Here is a 26,422-nt window from a genome sequence, read left to right on the forward strand (position 1 = left end):
GGAACGATCCCTTCTTGACTTACGGAAAAACATACCTAAGGAGAGTCCGCTCAGACTCTTGCTGAGGAATTGGGATAAGGAACCCTATAGAAAAATGGTGAAGAAATGGCAATTAGGTAAAGAAGAAATGGTGAGGCTTTGTTGCTATGTATGGGGGCCAGAGAATGAGATTGATTGGTCCCTATATGGGAGTAGTGACTATTTTAAGTGTAGGAGCCTCCTAGACTTCGTAAAGAGGTTGGGAAGTAAGAACAGTTTAAACTATGCAAAGCTATGGGTGCCAGCTACTTGGGAAGACAAAACCCCGGTATTTCTGCAGACTACCGAGGATTCAGACAGCACAATAGGGGAAGCACCCAAAAGATATCTCCCACCCCCTTATAACCCCATCCCCCAACTTGAGCAGGCTGCGCCTGAGCCACCTCCAGAGCACAGGGTGGAGGAACTGACTGCTCCGATAGGAACAATAGAGGGAGATGGCGGGTGGAATAGGGAACTGGAGCAGTTGGAACGGGACCTAGAAAACTTCCTGATGAAGTTCCAAGCCCTAAGAGCCTTCCCCCCCTAAAGGAAGTCCTGTCCGGATTAAATGCCCAGGGACAACCAGTAATTAGTTATGTGCATGAGCCTCTGAAGGCGTCAGAGCTCAGAATGTTTAAAAGAGAAATGAAAAATGTGGTAAAAGACCCATTGAGAACAGTGGAACAATTAGAAAGCCTATTAGGTCCAAACATTTATACCTGAGAGGAAACTGCCATAATTAACACCCTGTTTTCAGTAGAAGGAAGGCAGTTAATACGTAAGGCAGCAATTCGAGGTTGGGAGCGAGAACATCAGGGAGAATGACAGGCGAGCAGAAATTTCCGCTGCAGCGCCCCAACTGGGATAACAACCAAGCCCAAGATAGGCAACATATGGAGGACCTTAGGTCCTTGGTTATCAGAGGGATGAGGGAAGCCGTCCCTAAAGCCCAAAATATGAGCAAGGCCCTTCAAGTAGAACAAGAGAAAGATGAGAGCCCGGCAGCCTTCTTGCAAAGGTTGAAAGATGGCATGCGTAAGTATTCAGGGCTAGACCCCGATTCTCCAGTAAATATACAACTGGTCCGGGTCCAATTTGTAACCAAAGCTTGGCTGGATATCGCTAAAAAACTCCAAAAAGCAGAAGGGTGGGCTGAAAAAAAAGTGTAGAAGATCTCTTGAAGGAAGCCCAGAAAGTATATGAACGGAGAGAGATGGAGAAACACAAGCAAAAAGGCAGGATCATGGTAGCAACAGTAAGGGAGGTTATGGAACAAAGGGAACACAGCAGGACGCCGCCACTCAGAGATGAGGAAAAGTATAGGTGTGGAAATGGCGGGGAAGAAGAGAACTGGTAGAAATCAATCCTGGGAGTCCTTCAGGACTGTCAGAATTTGTATGAGTTTGTGAGAAAAAAAAAAAAAACATTGTTTTCTGTTTGTAGGTATTTGTCTGAGTATTGGTATGTATATTTGTTGAGGGAAATGGTGCAGAGTGTGTGTGTGAGCTTGTCCCTTAAGGAGTTAAACGTGAGTCTGTCCCTTTCAGGAACTGAACTCCTCCACGGTAAAAGGGGAATGCTTCAGGTTTTTGGAAATCCATAGCCCTGGCCAGGCTGCGGGTCTCCCAAATTTTTGGCTATGCAATCCCTTCTGTTATTTGCTGTGAATGGAGGGACATGGGATTTGATTGTGCCATGTGTTCAGTGCTGTGAGTAGGTGACCAATTTAATTTGTGTGGAAGGGAATTGGGTAAAAGTGAATTAAATAAAGTAAAGAAATAAGAATGAACTTGTGATGTTGAGATGATTTGAGAGAAAGAATGCCTATGGGGTGGTACACAATTTTGGAAAAATATGGTTAGAGAGGGGACTAAAGGGAAAGAAGTTTCTCCCTGTAATAACACGACAATTACAGGAGCTTTGCCCGACCTGAGGAAGCCTTGTGTTTTGTGTTGTTTGCTTAATTCGAATTTGGAAACGAGAGCTGAGGATTGGCAACTGTATGTGGATAGAAGGTTTGCTGAAGTGTCAAAGATTGTGATTTAGTTGAGAGTCTGGATTGGATTGATGCAAACCCACAATCCAAGGTGGCAGGATATTCAGACTTTGTTATCAGTCTTCCTGACACTGGAGGAACAGAGGATGATTATTGAAATAGGAAAGAAAAGGGAGAGGTTGGGGGTTGTGCTGGCAAAGCTCATAACAGGGTGTTTGCAGGGCAAACCCAGGAGGTAGAGAGGAATAGGAGAAATGAGAGAATGAAGGCAGAAAGAAAGGGAAATGTCTTGTTTTTAGCTCAAGGTTTGCGGCCCCAAAGAGGGGGAGGCAGGGGGGAATTCTCGGAAGATTGGTCGAGGAGGTGTTCCATGGGATGGAGAGCTCGGGAAACAGACAGGCACGGAAATGACTTAGAGAGACGCAGGCTCTCTGGGAAGGGGAGTTGAGTTAAAACACAATAGGGCAGTTGAGTGTGGATTGTCTCCAATAGGCATGGGAGAGGCTAGATTCATCTTGATGGGAGCTCTCGCCCTTTTAATAAAGCATTCCTTTCTCCTGGCTGAGAGGCAGGGAGGAAGAGCTTCTGTGTTCCTGCAGGGCTGTGATGGATTGCATGTGGCAACAGCCTGTTAAGGCATTGGTGTGCGGTTTTCTTTTTGAGAGCATTTGTCTGTCTGAATATGCGCGTACATGTAAGGTTGAGAAACTGGTTTGAGTTATGAAAAGAAGAGTTGAGAGATTGTGTGAGTCTATTCCTTAGGAGGCTGCAGGTTCTGGCCATGCCTGCATCCACCATTTATTCTGGTTTTGTGTGTGCGTGTTGTGATTTGTGTAATTTGAATGCATATGATGGGAAAGTTGAAAGGTTTTTGTCAATCCTTTCCCATTTGTTTCTTTTGTTCTTTAATTGTTTGAGGGGTATGTGTGTTTCATTATTTGCCCAGTCTCACCCAAACTCCCCCCTTCAGTCTGCCTCTTGCCTGCTTGTTACAGGCTTGAGGACCCAGATGAGGGGACAGAAGGGTGACAGAGGGGAGGGGCAGTGCTTTTACAGAAGATCCTTTACTCCCTCATCTTTTTGGGATTCTTCCTTTTATAATACCTTTACACACATCAGAGATAATCTTTTAAGTTTCTTTCTGCAGCTGCCGCTGTATAAGGAAATGATTACTCCTCTTGTGAAAAGGGGGGGGAATGTGGGCAGTTTCAGGGAAGCAATGACTCAGAGAGAGGGGGGGCACCCCTTTGCTCTCACAGCTCCACTCTGCTCTGCCCCTGGCATTCCAGTTTTAGAAAAGTGTGTGTTTTTATAAATTTTATATGGATTAAATTTTAATCACTCCTCAACATAGCACATGATGATAAAAACAGGAGAGAGAGAGAAAAAATTTTTTTTTGGACAATGTATAGTTTTAGTAGAGCTTCCATGGACTGGTATGATCTATCTGAATTTTGTTTTAGTTTTTTGTTTTTGTTTCTGTTTTTAACAATTTTGGCTATGGAAACAGTCCACACACTAGATAAGACTCTTATGTCAATGCCTTTTTTTTTTTTTTCTAGTTTTGCAAGTTTTGATTTTAGGGAAGTTATTGGGGAATTAAATATTGGCAATTGAAGTATAATATTGTTTTTATTGAAAAAAAATGAATGACTTTAAGTCATTATATATATATTAGAGGTTTGGCTGTAAAAGTCTTGACCCAATTTTGGGGGTTTTGGAAAAGACTTGTTGTTTAAGCAATTGGGTCAGGTGGCGAAGAGATGGCCAATCTATTTACTTAGGGTGGTATTTTGCTAGGGCAGAAAATTAGTTTTATCCAAAGTAGTGCTTAGGTATATCCAAAACTACACCTACCAATCTAGTCACATGGGACAAAAGCTTTAGGGGATTGTGTGTCTAGACTCTTTCTTTGTCCTGGAATCTTTCTGAAAGCCAAACAAGTGTGTGTGAGAGATGTGTGGTATGCCAAAAGGACAACCCAAAGACCAACCAGGTTCAACTCCAGGGGAACCTCCAAAAGGGGGGTTTGGGGTGAACTGTTTCTTAGAATGGGTGAAAGGCTTTCTTTATAGGCTAAAAAGACACTTGGAGAGGCTAGGACCAAAGGCAGGATTAACGTGGACACAGGCCTTTTTAGTGACAATACTAAGTCTCTGGATTGCTCCTAAGAAAAGACTAGGAGTCAGTCCATTTGAGATGGGTGACTCTATCTTGGAATTCTTAGTGGAGAAGTAGGAGACATGCATGCCATGGGGAGGAAATTTGTCTGCAAGCATTTGAAACAGTTATCTGAGCAAGTCTTGTCCTTGTCTCCCTATCTACAGGAACACAGAGCCTACTGTTGGAACAGCAGGAGCATCCTTTTAAGTCTGGAAATCGAGTTAAACCAGACGGAGGGGAGTCAGCAACTGAGTTGGGAGAAACCCTAAAGAAGACACTGGTGTTGCCAAATACTGCTGGACACTGGACTGTGCAGCCCCAGAAAGACCAAGAAATAGGGCGCACCATGCGCCTGAACTTTTTTCTAATACCTTGTAGTTTTGATGACCATAATAGTCCCTGGACCTGGAAAAGAGAGTCACAGGGTTCAAGGGAAGCTTTGAAGATGTACTCAATTTAGAACAATAGGGAATTTATATTTTCATATGAAAAGATATTAGGATACAATTCTGAAATCCAGCCTACCTATAGTATGAAACTACGGTTAATCCACTGGTTTGGATTTGTTAGCCTTATAGGCTGGTGCCTGAGTCACGAGTGGACTGATAAACAACTTTCAAAAGGGGGGGGGTGCTTTAAAACCCAGAAGGAATAAAAGAGATGCACCGGGAGGATCATTTGACAGTGAAGTGTGTGTAGACGGGGTGGGAGTGCCTAGGGGAGTGCCGGATGAGTTCAGGGCTAGAGGCCAAATTTTGGTGGGATTTGAATCCTTTCTGTTTTGGTGGGTGACAGTCGACAGGGATGTGGATTGGATCAACTACATCTATTGTGGCCAACAGGGGTTCATGAACTGTACCGGAGATGTTGTGAAGGGTATTACAGAATGGTTGGATGCCACTAGTGGGGTGGCCTGGGAGAGTGGAATGGCATTGGATGTGCTGTTGGCGAAGAAAGGGGGAGTCTGTGTGGTGCTGGGGGGGAGCTGTTGTGCCTTTATTCCGGGCAGCACAGCCCCCGATGGAACTGTTGCTCAGGACTTGCAGGGTCTGGCTTCACTGTCTGGGGAGTTGGCTGAGAGTTCAGGGGTAGACACCTCCCTTGCAGGGTTGCTGGATTCTAGGTTTGGTACATGGAAAGGGGCCCTAGATATAGGACAAAAGGGATTTTGGGAGGATTATTTACGAGCTGGAAACAAGCTCTAATGATGGGAATCCTAATCTTGGTGGGACTGAAATGTGTATTTCATGTATTATCCCCCTAATCAAAAACATTGTTCAAAGCACAATTGAAGCATGATGCCTCCAAAATCAATAATGTATCAGAGCCTGGAAAACCAGGACACCCAAGGATACTGGGAGGCAAAAGCAATATTAAAAGGATTCGAGTTACAAATTGAACAAACTGATAAAAATTAAAAGGGGGGAATTGTAAGGTATAGAAAAATACAATTTGTAAATAAGGAAGATCTATATATATATCCATATAAAGCAATATCATATAGATCTTGGTTGGGGGAGGTTTTTAGGTGCAAATACTAATACTAGTTAATAGCAAGGGGGGGAAGCAATATATGTAAAAAGTTTAAACTAGTGAGCAACACAATGTTACACATTTAAACTAACAACAAGTCAGGAAGAGATAGTGGGAAACTCATCAAATGATAATAGCTAACCCAATTAAAGCTTTCAATGTGTGAAGGCCTTGGAATGTCCGGGATGTCTCAAGATAAGAATGTCTATTAACACATGTAAAATAAGGGTGAGGGTCCAGGGGATGAGGTGGTCGGAAGATTGTGCGTCTGAGACCCCAATCAATGGGAGATCAGGCCAGGGAAAAGGTGACGGGCAAAGGGACCTATAGATTGTGAACCCACCTATCCCGGGGCAGGAAAGAGCAACCAAAGAATGTATATAAGGGTCCGAACAAAGGAAAAGGGTGTGGCATCTCTCCTTTCGATCAGACTCTGCGTAGCCTGGTCGAGGTGCCCACCGCGCTTTGCAAACCGCTCAATAAAGTAAGTTCCTTTTCAGAACTCTCTGGTCCAGTTTTCGTGATTTTTATATCCAACAGCCATCAACATGATCAGAGGGCTTCTAGAACACCTTTCTTTTGAGAAGAGGACTATATCTGAAACCTTTTAGCTTAGCAAAAAGGTACGGAGGGAAGGTACGGAGGGGCACATAATCCAGGTGGCTCGAATCTTGCAGGGCACTGAGAGGGTGGAAAGTTTGTCCCCACCCCCAAGACCCAGGAATTCCTGGTCTGTGCTGTTAAGATGTGCAAGGAAGTGTTTCAATCCCCTGAAGAGACTTTACTCAGGAGGGGGGCAGTTCATCCCCGCTGCGGTCACACTCATTGCGGCCAAAGGCTTCGCTCTGCTCGTAGCTGTGATGACCTGCATAGTTCAGTCCATTCTTCAAATAAATGCCTTCTCAGTGGCAAGTGATGTTCCTAATCACTGAGAAAGCAGTGATGGGTGGAGAGGTCAGGTTTGGTTCCCAGGGATTAAGTTCAAGCTGAAATTGTACTTGCTGCTTGCAGGCCTAGCCTCTTTCATTCCGCAGTAGGTGGGCTGAGGCAAGAGGAAGAGAAGCCATCACCAGACATCTGCCCCCACTTTTCTTCTCTCCCCTTGGGGCACAGTGGTGCCCTTTCTACTGGGTGGCCCCTGGGGACACAGTATACTGGACAAAGATGGCCTAACCTTGGTATAATCCAGCCAGGCCGTTCTTATGTTCCGAAGGGCAGGATTTAAGAGGCTCATGAACCGAACCGTAGTGTAAAAGTGAGTCTTTACGTGGAAGGTTCCCATAAAAGGAGGAAAGAAACATCAAACTAAAAAGTTTCGCACTTCCTTCGCTGCTCTTAAAGGCCAGTCGGGCCACGTGCAGCACCCCGAGAGTAAAACGCGAGTGGGAGGCAAGCGCGTGCACGCGAGCGCTGCCTCCGATGTCCCGGTGCCGCCGTGCGCGTCTTTCGGAAGCGACTTCTGAGCCTTCCCGCCGGCCGTTCCCGCTAAACGCGGGAGAGTTTCCCACGGAGCGCGATCGGACGCGGGGCTCTACCCCCTCCCGCCTCCCCTTCGCGCCGCGCGAGTTCGCCTGGTCGGGGGCCGAAAAGACCGAGGCGACGGCTGTAGAGAGCGGGGGGGGCCATCTCAGAGGGACGCGGTCTAGATGAACAGTACGGAGGGGAAAAAGCGGGGAGGGGGTGATCGCAAGGCGCGTCCTGCTGCTTTTATTTCTGGCGATTTCCTGCAAACGTCGTAGAAGAGTCCGAGAGGTTGAAACGAGCCCCTCCAAGCGAGCGGCCTACGTACTTCGGGAAGGAGGAAATAGATGCCGAGGGATGCGTTTGATTTCAAGGCTTCGCTTTAGCCTGGGAATAGCAGGACTTGGGCAGGCAGCTTTGCTCTCATTTCTGAATACGCAGCAGGTTACTGGCTCCAAACTGTTACTTGCTGCAAAACTTGCAGGGGCAATAAGGAAGTTTGCTCTGGAGTCCTCGAATATGGTAGGATTAAAATCCTCCGATTATTAGGCGGAGAACCCCGCCCTCCGCTTGTTCCCGTCAGTTACTTTCGTTTCCCCAGCGCTTCGGAGTGCCTCATCGTCAGCGGTTGTTGTGAGTAGATTCTGATTACTTGTTAAAAATTAAATATGGAATTTGCATGTAGACCATCCCGTGCCTGCCGGTTCTCCCCTGCAACCGTCCATCCGCGGCCTGCCAAGCGAAGGTCTCCTAGAAGGGAGCATTTTAGGGGAGAATCAGCGGGCAGGGAAGTGTTTGCCGTTAGGCTTTCCATGATGGGAGTGCCCCGTACACCCACAGCCGCCATGTAGCCTTACAAGGACACAGTAGTTGGAGTTCGCCGTTCCGAAGTGGGGGGCGGGGGGGGGCTTCCTCTTACCTTTACATTCCAGTTTCTACAGCTGAAGAAGGGAAGCAGCCTTCCTCTTCAGAGGTCTACGGATCCGAAACGTGTGTGTAACTCGGGCTGCTGGGTGGGCGTTCGTTAGGAAAGCCAGGTCTGGTAGCTCCAGCTGAGTTTGGATGAGAAACCTCAGGACATCAGTGAAGCCAAGCTGGGATACCGATCCCTACGCCTGAGTCTTTCCAATCGCCTGTTCTGTCCAAATGAGTAAGAGCTTGCTGGAACATGGCAATAAACACGATCACCCAAGCTCGGTACCATTAAATCGAGCTGCCAGGAGAAAGACCAGACAGTGCCTTCTTGAAATTAAGACATGAACGTTTCCTCGTTTCCTGTTTGTTTGCAGGTAGCTTAGCAGTGGCAATACATCCAGCAAGAATGGCCAGTGGAACAGTAGTCTTCATCCCATCTAATGGAGCTACATTAATCCAAACAGCCCAGGGGTTTCCCAGTGCTGTTGTTCAGTCACCTGGGGCAATACAGTATGGTCAGCAACTTGGAATTTCCAACAGTGCTCCTCAACAGGTCCCGCAAAGGGGTGCTTTGGAGAAATTCTTCAGTGCAGATACAAAAGTGCTTGGGGTAAGCATGTTTGCTGTGTGCTTGTTTGAAATCTGTTAAGGTATCAGTATTTCTAGAGCTGTGTGGAGACCTGTGACCTGCATCAGGGGTGGGATCTGAAGTTCTAGATCTGGGCTTTGGCATTGTCTGGCTCTGGAGTATGATCCAGGAAGCTCCATAGTTTCTTTTGTGTTTCTAGAAAACCTCTGACTCAAATATGCATTCCTTTCCTTTGCTCTTTAACTGAGAACATGGAGCTCAGATGTCATGAGCACAGATGGTGAGCAGGAGGGGGCCCCTATCCAGGGGGGACAACGCATGCGTAGTAGTGAGGAGTTGAGCAGCCATTCAAAGAGACACAGAACAGACCCGCCTTGACTTTTGGGGTTGATCTGTATGGGTGTAATGGTTACCTATTCTAAAACACTGTCAGACTCATGAACAGGAATTCAAAGATACCTGATTTATTAAAGAATAGTATGCAGGATCACAGAGAAAGCTGAGAATGATGAAAGCGCGCCAAATTCAAACTAAAAACGCTCACTGCGAATGAAATCCCACCCCCCGTAGAATCTTCTCAAGTTCACAATCCCAGGTGCTCCTAATGGTTTCTGATGGTCTGCGGGAAAAGGCCTTGAACAGAGAACATAACCCAAACACATTCCATTGTAATGAATTCAGATACAGAGCTTGGTACAAGGTTTCACAGCAGCTCCCTCCCAAACAGAAACGCGCGTCAGCACCATGGCATGTGAAACGTTACGATGTATAAAGTACATTGAAACAGTGAACATGTTTTCTCACGCTTCCTCAGTTTGTTAGGATTTTCTATCTAATGTAGCAGTAATAAAAGACTAGAGACATATTCCTCGTCTCAGCGTGGTTCCTGACTGTTAGGACATCAGCCATAGTTTCAGCCAGATCTCTTTTTATCCCTTCCCTTCGGGAAGTGCAGCTGTTGGGAATTTCTCTGGAAGAACTCTGTCATAGGTTGGCTCCAGCCGAAACTGGCTGAGGTCACTTCGTGCTTATGACCCTGCTTAACCTCCTCCTGTAAGTCTGTAGAAAGAGGGGTGACATGCCTCTCAGGAAGACCCGTTTTGGTCTTCTTTCCTCCCAGAAAGGCCATTCTTCCTGGCAATAGCAGTCCTGCTTGTTGTCAAGGTAGATCATAATCTGGAGTCGTTGTCATGGGTGTCTCAAACTGTCCCTTCTCCCCTATTTGGCTTTTTCACCACCACTGCAAACCAGGCCTTGGGTAAACACCTGCACTGGAAGCTCAGAAGTCCCAGGACCAATTAAAGAGGGAAGGATCTTTCAAAGGTGGATGGAAAGCGGTCCTTTTCCAGGGGTGCTAACAAATTAGGATGTGTGTCTTTCTCAGATTCAGAGAGATTCAGAGAGCTAATTTCTCTTATGTTGTACATTTTCCTTCCGTAGGCTGTCCAGATCATGATTGGGTTGATCCACATTGGCTGTGGGGCTGTCTCACTTTTTCTTGGCTTTTCTTTCTACGTTACCTTGTCTGCAATTGGAGGTTACCCCTTTTGGGGAGGGATATTTGTAAGTATGTGCAAATTCCTGTTCAGTCGTGCACTATTTCTGTGCAGTATATTTAATGTGAATATGAAAATTTTCCTAGTTAAATTAGGATGTGTGTCTTTTAAATATACTGTAACAATGTTGTGTTTTTTGGTTGGAGTCACACACAGTGGCACATACAGTACAGGCACTTTATGTCGGTATTAATGGCTGAGGGATGCCTGTAAAAGTGCTGTCTGCCCTGCAGCCTCCCTGGCTTCTCATATTTCAGTTAAAACCCAAGGGGAAACATTATGAGGGATGGTCCATGGGGAGGGAAAAAGGGCATCCCAGTAATAGATGAGGATTCCGGACTCGGTGCCACATTGCAACAAGAGAGTAGGCTCCCAGACGCCACCTAAAGAAATTAGGGAAACATTCCAGTGAATCTGAGGAATGCCGTAGAAAAGAAGAAGCCTCTTTCGTAGGGAAGGGAAGGGAAGAAAAGAATATTAAGCAGAGCTTAAAATTTGTCAGATGATGACCGGTGCCATAAACTAGTTTTAATGAGCATCTAATTCATCTTTAGTAAGATGAATTAGAGTGCTTTGTAAATTGATAGATAGAGCGTGTCACGTACTAACGTTTATGCTCCCCTACACCCACCTGATGCTCCTACCTCTCCTTTTAGATGTCTTTTATCCCTTTGTTTTAATATTATTTTTTAGACTTTAAAGTATTTTCTATGTTTTCACTGACAGTACCCCACCCTCCTTATGCTGACTTTGGGCGTAATAATGATTTGATTGATTGAAACTTCTTTTGAAGGGAAGGGAAGAAAGAATAATTGGAAGCCAGATTTTGGAAAAGTAGCACTTAGATTTATTTTTTAAAATAATCTGCAGAACCACTAATGTCTCTTCTAGTCTCTCAGGAGCCCCACTTGAGTTCTCTCTCTTTTTTAATTAAACTTTCTTAAGATTTCAAGAAAAGGATAAAAACTAACCAGAAACAAAAAAGTAAAGCAAGAAAACAAAACAGAGAAGAAAGCAAAGTCAAAAGTGCAGAAGAATAAAAAGAAAAAGAAAACCAAAATACAGAAAAAGAATGACTTCTGACTTTTTTTGCTACAGATATAAGTATGCATTTGCATTAATGTTTGTAACACAGCTTTCGTTAATTCTATTGTCCATTATTATTTCTAATGGGCAAATCCAGATATGATGATTTTTCCCCCTGTTTTTTGCAAAAAGTCCAAAAGGGGTTTCCAAGTAACATTAAAATTAGTCAATGTCTTTTCTCTAATCAAAGCTGTCAGTTTTGCCATCTCAGCCAACTCCATCAATTCCACCATCCATTCTTCCATTGTAGGTAACGTTGAATCTTTCTACCTTTGGGCATATAAAAGTCTCGCTGCTGTTACCATATGTAAGGAGACTGTGAGTTCTAGTCCCAGCTGAGGCCTGAAAGCCGGCGGGGTGACCTTGGGCCAGTCCCTCTCTCTCAGCCCAACTCGCCTCACAGGGTGGCTGTTGTGGGGAAAATAGGAGGAGGGGGGAGTATTAGGTATGTTTGCCGCCTTGAGTTATTTATAAAAATAATAACAACAAAGGCCGGATAAAAATAAATAAAAACAAAATCTCTTTAAGATTATGGCACAGTGTAAATTTCAGTCTTTTCATCCACATATTCTCCCATTGTTCCACTTGTATATTATGCCCAGAGCTTTTAGCCCATTGTATCATGCAGTCTTTAACTTGTTCATGCTCTGTTTCTAATTTCAATAAAAGGTTATATATCTTAGCAGTAACATGTTCATCATTTGTACAGAGTTCAGCTCTAAATTCAGTTTTACCATGTTCAAAATCAAAAATCCTTTTACCTGCTTTAAATCTTTCTAGTAATTGAACATATGAAAACCATTGACAGGTAACCTTCAGATATCAAATCCTCTCTTGATTTTAGCTTTAAATCCCCCTGCGAAAAAACCAATATGTCACCATAGGTTAACCATTTATGCTTAGTTATCATTTTTTCCCTATCAAATGCTACTTGTGATGACAACCATAAAGGAATTTTTGGAGACCACCTAGCTTTGTATCTATTCGACAATATGGCATGTCTGATAAAATGATTCTTGAAATCTACATTAACTTTGACTTTATCATACCATAAATAGCCATGCCATCTAAATCTCAAATCATGCCCTTCTAATTCCAGGAACCTCTGTTTCTCAAAGTCACCCAATCTTTTATCCATATTACACAACAAGCTGCAAAGTACAGTTTCAAATCTGGTAAACCTAAACCTCCTCTTCCTTTAGCATCCTCTAGCGCTTTGTCCTTAATTGGTGGGTTTTTGCCTTGACACACAAATTTTGAAATAGCTTTCTGCCATTGTTTAAATGGTACATCCATTGTCAGAACAGGTATTGTATAAAACAGAAATAACATTCTAGGTAGAACATTATCTTAATCGCAGAAAATCTTCCCAACAATGACAACTGCAATTTTTCCAATCTTAGCACATTTTTTTAACTTCATCCCATGTCTTAACATAATTATTTTGAAACAACATACAATTCATGCTAGTCAAAGTGACGCCCAAATATTTAGCCTTTTTCTCAGTTTTAAAAACCATTTTGTTCATCAGTTTCTCTTGATCTCATTCGTTCCTATTTTTTACTAACATCTTTGTCTTTGGTTTGTTGATCTTAAAACCAGCCAATGCACCAAATTGTTTTAGTTTACTCATTAGTACTTCAATCCCTTTCAAGGGATCTTCCAACACCAACATCAAGTCATCTCCAAAGGCTTTTAACTTGTCTTTTTTAAAAAAAAATTTACTCCCACTATCTTCTCATCTTCCCTTATATCTCTGTTATTGGAGTATTGGAGGTAAGACAGGCCCCCACTCTCCTGGCCTTCAGGAAGGAGATTAAAACCTGCTTATGCCACCTTGCTTGGGGTGGGAGCGGAGATAGCCATTCATGGAGGTGGTTGGCACCATGATGGTGCCAACAGTAAGATCTTGATTTGCCATCTTGTATTTATGTTTTATATTTTTATATTTATATTACATTTACATTTATTGATATGTATATGTATATTGTATCTTTTTAGTTATATGTAGTTTTTTTTTATTTATAAACTGCCCAGAGTCATTGTATACGAGTTGGGCAGTGGAGAAGTTTGATGAATAAATAAAAAGATAAACAGGAGAGGTGATCGTGGGCAGCCTTGTCTAGTTCCTTTTTGTATCTCACATGGTTTTATTAAATCACCACTAATGATAATTTGTGCCTTTTGAGAGGTATAAATTGATTTTACCCCCTTTATAAAATTCTCTCCAAAGTCCATATTCTCCAGAACTTTAAACAAAAAGAACCAGTTCAGACTGTCAAACACTTTCTCTGCATTCAAGAAAATTAATGCCGCCTGTTTTTCATTATGCTGTTCCAAATATTCTGTAATGTCCTGTACTATTCTGACGTTATCCGTTAATTGTCTTTTAGGTGGAAATCGACATTGGTCTTCATGAATAAACTCTTGTAGAATTCTTTTTAATCTGTCTGCTAAAATCACTGTAAATAGCTTGTGGTTGTTATTCAATAGTGATATTGGTCTATAATTTTTAGTGAAATTTAGATTTTGTCCCTCCTTAGGTAGTAACGCTACTTCCACTGTTGTTATAAGACTATTCATCATTTTTTTTTTTATTTATCAAATTTGTCACCACCCATCTCCTCCCACCAATTTGTCTTTGATGTTCTGTAAGCCTTGGCAAATTCTGTTTTTTTAAAGAAATCATCAATTTTTTCAAGAGAAATATCCTGTCCTTTATAGTAAAGTAAAGGTAAAGGTTTCCCTTGACGTAAAGTCCAGTCGTGTCTGACTCTAGGGGGCGGTGCTCATCTCCGTTTCTAAGCCTTAGAGCCGGCGTTGTCCGTAGGACACTTTCCGGGTCATGTGGCCAGCATGACTCACGGAACGCCGTTACCTTCCCGCCGAAGCGGTACCAATTAATCTACTCACATTTGCATGTTTTCAAACTGCTTGGTGTGCAGGAGCTGGGACTAGCAACGGGAGCTCACCCCGCCGCGCGGTTTCGAACCGCCGACCTTCCGATCGGCAGCTCAGCGGTTTAACCCGCAGCGCCACCGCGTCCCTTTCCCTGTCCTTTCTACAGGTTAGAATAATAGTGATGGAAAGTTTTTTATATAGTCCCATTGTCAATTTGTACAGTATCACCTTCCTGAAGTTTCAAAATCATCATCTTTTCTTTCTGCTTTCTTAATGTATACGCTAACCATTCCCCTGGTTTATTTGCAAACTCACAGTTCTTTTGCTCAGCATAATTCATTTTAGTCTCCAGTTCTCTCACTGTTAACATTGATAACTGCTGCTGTAAAAGTTTAATTTGATGCGAGATACTTAACTTTTCTGAAGTTCTTTCATTCCTCCTCTTTCCTTTTTATTTCATCCAGAATGGTTTACATCTTCTCTTGAGTCTTTTTTTTCAATTGAATATTATGCTGAATAAAATACCCCTTCATGAAAGCATTACTTGTATTCCAAACCGTTCTTAAACCACTGCCTTTGTTTAAATTCTCAAAAAAATTCAGTTAACTTCTTTTTACGGTCTTTCACTATCCGTTCCTTTTCATTTAATTTCCATCTAGAGGAAGTAGATTTTGTCTTAGGAATCAGAGCAACTGGGTTATGGTCAGAATGAGTCTTTGGTGAAGTCTCAAATTTAGAAATCTTAGCCAAATTCTGTGAAATCCAAATCATACCTATTCTTGAGAATGATCTATGCCTTTCCGAAAAGTAAGTATATTCTTTGGAATTACCATTTTTCTGTTTCCATATGCCCACTAAGGCTAAATTATACATCAGATCAAAAAGGGTTTTTAGTGGTTTACCTTGAGTGGTTTTAATTTCCTTTTCCAATGTTCTGTCTAACTGTGGGGAGACCACTCCATTCCAATCTCCCATCGAGCACCAGTTTTCATATGAAAGACTTCCAATTGTTCCGTAAGATACTTTAAAAAATGTCTTTTATCTTCATGTGGCGCATACAGTCCCAAAACTATAGATTTAATTCCTCCTAATAACTTCCACTCCAACAAATCTACCATGATCATCTGCCAATATCAGTTTTGGCTTAAATGCGGATTAATATATAAAATAACTCCATTGGTGTTTTTTAGACCTACTGAAATAAATTATTCTCCTAAATTCTTACAGGTCAAGTATTTTAAGTCCTTTTCCTCTAATATGAGTCTCATGTAGACAAACTATATCTTGTTTTAACTTCCTGAAATAACGAAACAACTTTTTTCTTTTCTGGGGAGCATTTGCTCCCTTTATATTCCATGTTAGACATTTGTAATCCGTATCCAAGCAAATAATTTGGAAGAGGCCGTACCTGTCGCACCTAATTCAGAATCCTCTTTTTCAGAGTCTTTTGGCCTCTGTTGCACCTTTGAAACTGTCCTCTCTGCCACATCCACTTGAACCTCCTGCAAGTCTCCTTTGAATTTTTCCAGGAATTTTCTGGCTTTTTGAACACAGGTCAATCAAAATCTTTTCTGTTGAAAGGTAAAAATTATTCCCTCCAATTTGTCCCAACAAAATGGAATCTTCTTCTGCTTCAGTATCTAAATTAAAAACAACAAAACTTTCTCTTGTGTAGAACTCGGATAGGAACCTCCTTTGAAATAGTTATATCCCCGTTGTCAATCTTCAGTCTTGTATTAAAACGGCATCGCAGAACTTGATCTCATGTTCTTTTTCTCACAGAATGTACTAGCACATCGCTTGGAACATGCCTTGCTACAGCATAACGTGAATTAATCTGGTGCCCCTTATCGATTTCTTGTTCAGTTTTTTTCTTCTTCCCAATCTAAAAAATCTGACAATGTCTGAACAACCATCCTTTTCACATCTTCATCCGGACTCTCCGGAAGAGCTCTAAACCTCAGGCAGAATTCCTTTTCCGTAAGTGCCATCAAAGCCACGTTATCCATTCCTCCTCCTAATTCCACATCCCTAGCTTCTGACTTAATCTCCAAAGTGTGCCTTCCGTCATTGACTGGTTTTCTTTCTCCAGACGTCTGTTGTATGTTTCCAGACACTTGTTTTACAAATCTCTAGGATAGATGATAGATGAAAGAATGGATAAGACGGATGAAAAGATGGATGAAAAATACTCATCTATCTTTTCTTCAAGGATCATAAATTTAGCTTCAAGTGATTGAGCCAGTTTAGATCCCAAGTCATCAAGCATTGGTTTAAGTACACTTAAAGGAATGGTTTTACCTTCTTTCTCTTTCTCTTCTTTCTCTATCTGCTGCTCTGTGGAGCTCCTCTAGCTTGGTTGGTGTGTTGCCATGGCACAAAACCAAAATACTTAGAGCTAAAAGTACTGTCTCCGTTGCCTTTCTGGCTGCAATTACAGGCACAGGCCTCCTCTGAGTACACAGCTTAGGTGACTGCAGTCTTTTGTTTTGTAAATCCAGCCAATTCGCAGGCATACGGGAGGGAAATGAAAAACATTCGCATGAAGTTAGCCAGCCCAATTAATATAATTAAGTTTTAATAATGCACATCCATAAACAATTAAACTTAAAAAACATCTTCCCTTTCTCCATTATTCATTTCTTACATTCTCTTTATGATCCAACTTCTTGCGAAGGATCCAAGTCGCTGTACATTTCTAAATCTTCTTTTAAAGTAATAATCCCAGAACGAATGAAAAACCACCAGAGAAGTACTTATCTGTAGCAAAAGAAGGTCTCTCTCTAACGTCCGTAATTAGGCTGCACCACGGCTGTGAACAAAGCTGGAATCCCTCGCCTCCCAGCCACATACCAGACTGGAAGGGGAAACAGCTTTCCCTTGCGTGGAATCCTAGCAACCAGCTCCAGGAAGCTCCTCCGCTGTGCCTCAGTCCAGCATTCCCTAACGATGGATCATGCTCACCTCCGTTGGACTGTTTTGGATTTTTCTCTCCTCCCTCTTTTTTTCCCCTTCAACCTTTTTACACTTCCTCAAGCATTTGGTTTCCCTGCCAAACCCGTTGAGCGTGGCTGGTGCATTTAGACAAAGACGGGCTTTTTTTTGGCTACTGGTCTGCTACAAGTCCCTGATATCCAAGCTGCCTCTAGTACAAGTCTTTACCACTTTGAAGGGTAGGGCAAGTTTCCTCTGCCGGGGGAGGGGGATATTTATTAGTGTTCTCGGCTGCCCAGTCCAAAACACTTCTGGGTGGCTTCACAAAATCGAAAGAAAGCAACACACACAACAACCATTGTATACTGTAAGGCTATTCTCACAGGTCCCAGATTTCCTGAGATTTTTTTCCCCTTTACATTTCCAGTGCACTACAATGAAATGGGTTTTTTTTCCCTTTTCTTTTTCCATAGTTCATTGCTTCTGGATCACTATGTGTAGCAGCTGAGAAGCATCGAAATCGTACTTTGGTGAGAAAGCTACATGGCGTTTGAATTTCTTTTATACTGTTTCTTCTTAAGCACTCAGACCCTTCACACTGTCTGTTGCATTCAGCTACCGCTCGGTCATAACTCAACATTTGGGAAGGGAACGCAACCACAAAAGCCCCACCGACTCCACTTCCTGCCTTGATCAACCTTTGAACCTTCCACGGCTTGCTTCCAGTTGAAAGTTCTGCCCCAAGAGTGGAGAATGTGGAACCATCCAGAATTAGAGCCTGCCCCGGTCCCCGTTTTGCAAGGGGGGTCTTCTCAGGTTCCCTTCATGACGTGCAACCTGCAGCACTGCAGGTCCAGTCAGTACCATGAAAGAAATGAGGAAAGCCCGAAATGGCCAATGACCATGACGTGGCTACTTGTTCTGCCAGGGCTTCCTTAGTTGCAACCAGAAATGGTACTAGCGAGGGGCGGAGAGGTGTGTTCGTGCATCCTCTAATCTTGAGCCAGACTCCGACATTCCTCCTCCTCCTCTGGCTTGGCGGAGAGCCCTGTTGCAGAAGTGTTCCCACATGAGAGCAACCTTAGGAAGAAGCCCAGTGCACTAGGAGTAAAAGGACAAGTGTGGGAATCATCCTGGGAATCCGAGGGAAGAAAGAGTTGCTGATAGGCCACCTACAAGTAGCTTGCTTGCTTCTCCCCTGTCCCTCTTTGGTGTAAAGTGTGTTACTGGCAACATAGAAATGTTTTTGTCTTGTGAAGGGACACGGTATGGATTCAACAGAAGAACATCATTAGCCACCTTAATGGAAGAAATAGCTGTATTCCCGAAAGGGGAAAACTGAAAACATTATGGCACTTTTTAAATTGTCAATATTCTTACTGCTGGCTCCCAGGGTTTCTCTATTCACATCTGTCTTGTGGCCTCTCTGTAACGTTATATAGCTAAAAGGGCATTTAACACTACAATATAACGCTTAGAGTAACGGATGACAACGCAGGGTCCTAGAATAAACTGTGTGGGATTTCTTTAACCAAAATGTTTGGGGGTGAAGAAATCTTACCAGTTTTCCTGTCACTTTTCACCACCTGGCCTTCGGATGGGGACTGACATCCAGAAACAAAAAGAGGGAATTTGACAGTTTTATAAAACCCTTCCAATGAGTTGTGGGATTTGCATTTCCACTGTGGGCAACCCTAGTGCAGCTGTTTGATACCTGGGCTCTTTTTGAATGTTTTCTGTGTTCACCATTGATTGGTCATGTGCCATTAATCACCCACATAGGTAGACCTTTCCTCTTCCTGGTTTCACCAAGGTTGGGTGTAATTGTCCTTATGGTTTGCATTTATTAAGACGTATGCTGTCTTTGTCATCTCTCCCCCCCCCCCCCCGGTTATTGCTGTTTCTTTTCAGGTGAAATGCAGTCTAGGAATGAACATCACAAGTGCGATAATGGCATTAGTTGGTATCCTGCTGTATATATCAGAGCTGGCCATTAATCGCATGGTTTTTGAATATGACCGTCCATATGAGACCTCCTGGGTAAGGGTAAGTAAACCAATCTTCTCTAGAATTTTGGCTTCATGTGCAGAATCGGGAAGGAGATTATGTACACGGGGGAGCTATCCCAGAGCCCTTGAGTTTTGTCTGAAATCCTCCCTCGAATAGGTCTCAGTCCCAAAGACATGAATGTTATTTCATTGGAATGCTGGCTTATATTTTTGTTACGTTAAGGGCAAGCCGCCGTCTGGTGCTTGAGGCACAAAGTGAGTAGGACAGTATCATACAACAGACAAGGTAGATTTCCCTCCCCCACCCCCCATTTCTTTTTTTGGCAGCGAGGGGGGTACCTTTGTAGATGCGTTTTGACTGTGTAGACTGTAAACATTTGGTTGTCTTTCAGTAGGGCCTGGGAGCTGCAAAAGAAATGGGGAATTCTGTATAGACTACAGCTGTAAATGTCAAAATCCATACCTGGTTCTCCCCCCATGCTCTTCCCTTCCTTGCATTTGCCATACAGTTTTAGAAAACTGAAATTTAGGTAAGTTCTGGAGTGTGGACAGAACTATCTTGCAGTTAGAACCAAATTCTTGGGGATCAGTGGCTCTACATGTGAGCGTGTCTGGGAGTGCTGTCCTTTGGTCCGCTTCCTTTAGAATGTCAGCGTTAAGCCAGAGCAGTGTCGCCTCCAGGGCCTTCATTCCTTCCAACCTGACAGAAGATTGGGAAGAATTTCTGTCAAGGGGCTTGGAACTCCACGTCAAGATGACTGAAGCTGTTCTGCAGAATCCTCACGGATCCTGCCCTAAACAAGTGGGGCCATTCTGCACCCTTCAGACGTCATGTGACTTTTCATTTCCCACCCCCGTTTCTTCCCCCTCCCATTCTTTCACTTTTGCCCCAAGTGTGTGAAAAGAAGTAGCCCTAGAAAGGGCGCTTCCTCTTCTACAGCTTTCCTGTTTTCAGCATGACTGAATTTGGGCAGTCATTCATCAGCTATTTGACAGGCGTCTGGGGAACAGAACGCATTGGGAGGGTTCCCTTCCCAGGCCTGGGTCCCCGTCGCTTGCTGATGGCTGGCTGGTGGGCTGTTGGAAGTGCAGTTGTGCTGAAGAAAGCATGCATAGAGAGTCACCTTTGCGCACACCGTTCCTATCCCAATTTTAATCAGGAGCTCCTTATTGTTATTTCCATGCTGCTGCTAGAAGTGAGAAAGTAGATCTAGCTGCATCCTTATTCACGAGAGGAAACACATACATTAGGTTGGCTGAACTGAAACCACACTGAGGCCCTTAACCATGGCACAGCCATACTGTGTCAGCACCAATTTCCCCATTCTCCCCATGAGGTTACCTTGATATAACATGTACAGTAGAAGCTACGAGGAAAAGATATATTATTTGTCCCCACAACCTTCTCGTCGTGTAAATTATGGCATTTTCATATGCTTTCCCAGAAAGATAAGCATAGAAGGAGGAATGTTTGAGTTTTTCCCCATCGCATAGCTTTAGTGTCTTCTGGGCCTGTGTGTGAGAGAAGAGTGGGTTACCAGAGCCTTTGTGTCCCCAGTTCTAATAATTAATTACTCTGCCCTCAACTCCCCAGTGTCTGTGGGTGCTGCCCCCCATTGTCAGAAATAGCACTTGCTGTATATGGGAAATTGAATAAAACACAACACTCTTGCCAATCCAAATTGCTATTCTACCCTGAGTGCCGATTTTGGAATATGGCAAGAGGGGTCCTGATCTGCTTGTGGCTTCTCCTGCTTCTCGGCTTTCCTTCAGATAAATGTGTGGAGATAAGTGAGACCCACAGCAAGATGAGGCTCTTTGCTGCACACTGATGCTGTTTCCTTGGCACTGGTAGGGTAGAAGGGGTTTGGCACTTCCTGCCCTCTGGAGGATTCTCGACATCTGAGTCTAGCCTGCAACTCTTGTGTTGTGTCTCTGAGTGCAGGAAGCCAGTTGACGGCGTCCGTGATGGATGGCTGTCCTGCCTTTGCTGAAATATATACACTCACTGAGAACACACTACAGTAGATCTGTAGGACTTTGGCATAATGATCAAACTGCTTTTTTTCTTTGGGAAGTTTTTCCTTGTGATGAGCTGAAAGCTGCTGTGTTGTAAATTATACCAATTATTTTGTGACCTATGCTCTGGATCGATTTCTGTTTTTTAAGAGGTACATATTAGAAGATTAATTTTCTGTCATCTGTGGCACTGCACTTGGTCTTCAGTTTGGTCAGCAGTGATTTCCAGTCAATCTCTGAGTTGGATTCTTTAGACAGCTGTGGGTCCATCTAGCAGAAAGCCTTCCAACACAGATCATCATCCGCTAAAGCAGTTTTCATTGAAAACTTTATGAAATGGTTTGCTGAAGTCAAGATATCCACAGCATTCCTATGGTCTAAAATTTGTTTAAAAATTGATAAAGAATAGTGTGGCAGGCCTTATTCTTGAGAAATCCTTGCTGACTTCTGATCAGTGCATTGGTTTCAAGTGCTTACGGAAGACATCTTAAAGTTTGTTATAGATGTTCCCAAGTCTCAGTGTCAGACTGCCTGGTTTATGCTTCTCTTGAAGATAAGTTCAATATTTGCTCCCCTGCAGTCATTCTTGCTCACACAGAACAAAGATTATATGTGGGATCCTTGAGTAACAAGCTCCTTCAATGCCTAGGATACCACTCCTTTGGACCCAAAGAACTGAATGCCTTCAGAATCCATAGATACCTGTTGACCAGATGCAATTCTGCCTTGGTGTGATAAACACATTTGTCTGGTGGGGGAAAGATTCTCTTCTAAAAGCAGACCAAGCCAGAAAGGACTTGAGTAATTCTACTTTCTCCTTTTCACCTGTCAACATCTCATATTACTGAGCATTATCATCATCATCATCATCATCATCATCATCATCATCATCATCATCACATTTTTGTTTACTTTGAATATATCTAAGTAAATGTATTTATTTTTCATTGTGCTTCATTGAGCTTCTTCTGACTTTAGTCTTTCTAAAATCTTTTGTGCCATTAAGGGCAGTTGATTATCCTCATTCTTGGAAATCTGTCCCTCTTTCCATTTCCTTATGTCTTTATTTTTAGACTGGCTGCCAGTAATCCTCCTCAGTCTTATTCCTGAGTAAGAATAAATGCAGGAAACTGAGCTTACCCAGAGATGGCAATGAGCAAGCCTGAGCCTGCTTCTTCTGTACCCCTTTGACTTTTCTAAGTCAAATAGAGTGCAGATTCATATAGTCAAGCAAGGAACAGCAGGAAGACAACTCTGAGGGACAACAGCCCAAAAGACAGAATCCAAATTAAGATTTTATTAAACTGAAAGGGGGAGAATACGAAGAAAATATAATTAATTATATTTTATATAATGATTGTAAGATAAATTAATATATGATTTATATTCAGATGGCACCTATTGTTGAAGGTGGGATAAGATTGCAAAAATCACTTCTCTTCTGAATAGACCAAAGTGTATTGATGTATAGGCAGTGAGAGTTTTGTGCACGTGATCCAAATCTTTAAAAAATCAGATAGGTTTACCTGTAGGAGACAGCAAAAAAGGTCCAAAGAGCTCCACACTGCAAAAAATGAGGGATAGGTTAGAAAAGTCATGGCTGTGATGAAGCTAAGTGGCCAGACAGAGGTCCAGCCAGTGACAAATTAGCCAAGTTTATGGTAGAGATTACACTGGTCATCCTGAACCCAGAGATTGTGTGAAAAATGCAGTCTGCTCTCTAAATCTTTACACAGTTTCCTCAGCTATTGGAAAACAGTTGATCAACCCCCTTGACTCATAGCTTTTGGTGCCCTGGTCACCAGCTGTGAAAGCGTCGTTAGCGTGACCCCAGTTACGGCATTTTCTTGGAAATATTTGGGGAATCAAAACTAATATGAGCAATGGGATGCGTAGGGCCAATGATCCCTCAGGTGCCAATGTAGAATATCCCTTAGCCATGTGGCTGGGGGCTGCATCTCGGTTTTGGAAAGATTTGGCACCTCTACCTTTAAGGTAAGTAATTTAGCCTTTCAAATGTTTTTCCTTTTTTCTTCTTTCTTTTGTTGGTCTCATCTGACTTGGACTTGTTATTTCAGGAGAAACCACAATCAGTCCCGTACGTTTTGTGACACTTATTCTGTTGTAAAAGTTTAAATAATGCCAGTTAAGAAACTCTGTAATATCCTAATATCTCACCCTCTTACTACTTCTCTACCAGAGGGCTGCTTGAAGTATTTCCTTATTTCTTGTTGTCATGTTTTCATACCATTTGAAGCTTAATTGATTAGGCAAGCCATGCTAATACATTACAGGCAGGCAATGAATTGATTACAAGTAGGCCATTCATAAGAGCACAAAGATACCATTATCCATTGAAAAGGCAAACTAATATTCAATGTTTAAATTACTGCTGCAGCAAGACCAGGCACAGCCTTATCGCTATGATATTAAAAGTCTAAGCTGTAAATGAGTTCAAGTTACTACATAAGGTGTAGGCTTTCTTGTGATGTGGAGCAGTAGCTTGCCCCCCAAAGTCATTTGGTCTCTGTCTTATCTAACACGGAATGCCACCTAGAAATTGCTGAGCTTGTACTAGGAGCTAGGACTACAAATAAAGTCTTTCAAAAATGGATGAAAAGTAAATGACATTTGGAAACAACAAATGTCGGAGAAAACAACATGAATAGATTTGCCTTTCCAAGCAGGCAAAATTATCCTGGTTCTTGGCATGTTTGATATTGCTACTGACATTGGGAAGACCCAATGGGTGAGTTATGTTTGGTTTGCTTGTTTCTATAAAAACTTGCCAAAATTCACATATTTCCTGTGGGTGGAAAGAAAGAAAGAAAGAAAGAAAGAAAGAAAGAAAGAAAAAGAAAGAAAGAAAATCCCCAAAATTCAAATGTGGGAGTCAGATTGGATCACCCCTAAATGAGGATTAGAGTTTTCTGATTGTCTGTTGAACATCGTCTTTCATAGAAGAAGCTCCTTGATTCTCTACATACCTGGTCAAAGGGCCTAGGAAATCTGAGAAATTCTGCATCTGTAGAACTATTTAGAATGTATGTTGGATTGTTCTTCTCTGCTCTATCCACCTGACCAGCTTTTTACGGTGAATAAAAGGAGAGAGAGGGCTGAAGTGAAATGTGTGCTATTGTGCAAATATTTAACTCTAACTGTGGCTTTGAAATACGACCGATCCCCGTTTGAGTCTCTGTGATATCTGGAATTTCCCTTTGGGATACTGCAATACAGAAAGATGCCCTGATGTTCCCTGATCTGGTTTTCTCCGAATGACACAGGCTGTACACTGTCCCTATTTTTTCCTGATACAATTGTTCCTCCCAGTGTCTACAAGGAAGCAGCGGGGAGTCCTTTTACTGGGGTAGCACATAGCTGGACTAATTTCTCAGCAAATCACAACTATCTTTCCACATGTCTCCATTCTCTACAGAGCGTCGGTATTGGCTTCACCAGCATCCTGCTCTTGTTCAGCTTGCTGGAATTTTGTATCACTGTTTCACTTGCACATTTTGGGTGCCAGGCAGCTTGCTGTGCTAATGACCAGGTAAGTATTTGATACTTTGATAATAGTTTTAGCAGCGCTTACTGAGAAGTTACAGCAGAAGATTACCTGTATCAGTTCACAGTAAGTTGAAGCCATTTTAGGAAACCAAAAAAAATAGCCTCCCCTGGAGGGAGATGCATACGCTCCAGGCCTTTATTTTGCTAGAATAAGTTAATAATTTCCTAACGGTTTTTGTGAATAAATGGTGAGGATATTCATTTATTTATGCCTCAATTCAGCTGGACCCTAGGTGGTTTACAACAACACAACAGGAACAATACTAATACAGGAATGTAAACTATAAGCAATATATAACTGCAATAAAAACTAAGGTACAAAATAATATCAGTCCCCAAAGGCCCTCAGGAAATGCCGGGTCTTTACCACTTTCCAGAGGACCCTCAGAGCGGGTGCCATCTTCGTTTCAGAAGGCCAGCTATTCCAGACAGAGAACACTCACATTTGGGGCCCTCCTGTCACACCTCCTGGTAGGTGGGGGACCCTGAGTAGATATTCTCTGTCTGGATCAAGTGGGCAGATTTCATCGGAGAATTCCTGAAGTGCCCAGGCCCCGAGTCATTTGGAGGTTACCTTATAGCTTTCAAGAATTCTGTCAGGGCTTTGAGCTCTCAAGGGTTTCAGCCTCCTTATTCTAGGCAAGCACAGCACCGCGGTTAAAAACACACAGCTGGAGCAGCTGTTCCTCATGCCTGGAGCAACAGATGCCCCCACAGGCAGTCAGTATTCTTTGTATTTAGGCATTCTTTTCTGTTACAGACGACCATGGTTTTTGTGCCTTACCAAGTCATCGGAGATGCAGCTACCGTTGCTACTGAACCCAGTCCGTCGTCTTCTCCACCAAACTATGACAATGTGGTTACCAAGTCACAGTAAAAACAGAAAAACACCAGAAGGAATTGTGAGAAGCGTTGCACCAGAGGTCTCGGACCTCGTTTTGTTTTGTTTTCCAGCTTGTTTCTCTTTCAGTCACAGCCTTTCAGCACCAAGTTAAATGGTGACCAGTTTTTAAAGAGCTTCTTTTTACCTGCTAGTTATACTGCTTCTCCAGAAGCAGGAATTTGTGCTGCAGGTCAGCAGCATCTTTGTGAGGGGGTACACTCTCTGCAGTGGATGGTGTGAGCAGTTTATTAGTCCTTTGTTTGTATTCTGGATGGCATTTGCTTTTTATGACAACTGTTCTACGATGCTACAGAAAAGAAAAAGCAGCTAGCAAAATTAAAACACGAATTATTGGTCAAACAGGTCTCATTGGCGCAATAGTAGCGGTTGCATAATCCCTCTCATGCCAAAACAGATCAGTAGAAGTTTGCATTTAACTAGAGTCAACTCTATAGACCTTGTGATACTGTTATTTCCTGTATATGTACAATAAATCTGAATTAGCAGTGCTGATGGAGAGTCTGTATGAGATTGCCTACGAACCAGTTCACATACTGCCCCAGCTGCCTGTTCAAGTCTCCTTCCTCCCCAGGGAGATGAATTTAGGGGGCAAACTATGGAGAAGGAGGGTCAGAAACGATAAGGAAACGTGTGTCGTCTCCTTCCTGATGCCTCCTCACTAGCCTTAACTGAGACACTGACCCATTTACTGGCAGCGTCTGTGGTTCTGCTCTTCGGAAGTGGGAGGAGAGCTGGTGTTTCTTCTTGAAGGTGTCACTTCTTTAAGCC

The 26,422-nt window shown here is 42.9% G+C and overlaps 1 protein-coding gene across 1 annotated transcript; it reads left to right on the top strand.

Annotated features, from left to right (window-relative positions):
• The first annotated feature begins 8,317 nt into the window (after positions 1-8,317).
• Positions 8,318-26,144, top strand: LOC134487385 (membrane-spanning 4-domains subfamily A member 15-like). Its single transcript, XM_063289158.1, has 6 exons — positions 8,318-8,699; positions 10,119-10,241; positions 17,629-17,685; positions 19,067-19,201; positions 24,620-24,733; positions 25,511-26,144. Exons 1-6 carry the CDS (start codon positions 8,496-8,498, stop codon positions 25,625-25,627), a joined length of 750 nt encoding a protein of 249 aa, XP_063145228.1. The 5' UTR covers positions 8,318-8,495; the 3' UTR covers positions 25,628-26,144.
• Positions 26,145-26,422: the final 278 nt, after the last annotated feature.

The sequence above is a fragment of the Candoia aspera genome, chromosome 1 (genome assembly GCF_035149785.1).
Source record: "Candoia aspera isolate rCanAsp1 chromosome 1, rCanAsp1.hap2, whole genome shotgun sequence".
Classification (NCBI taxonomy): domain Eukaryota; kingdom Metazoa; phylum Chordata; class Lepidosauria; order Squamata; family Boidae; genus Candoia; species Candoia aspera.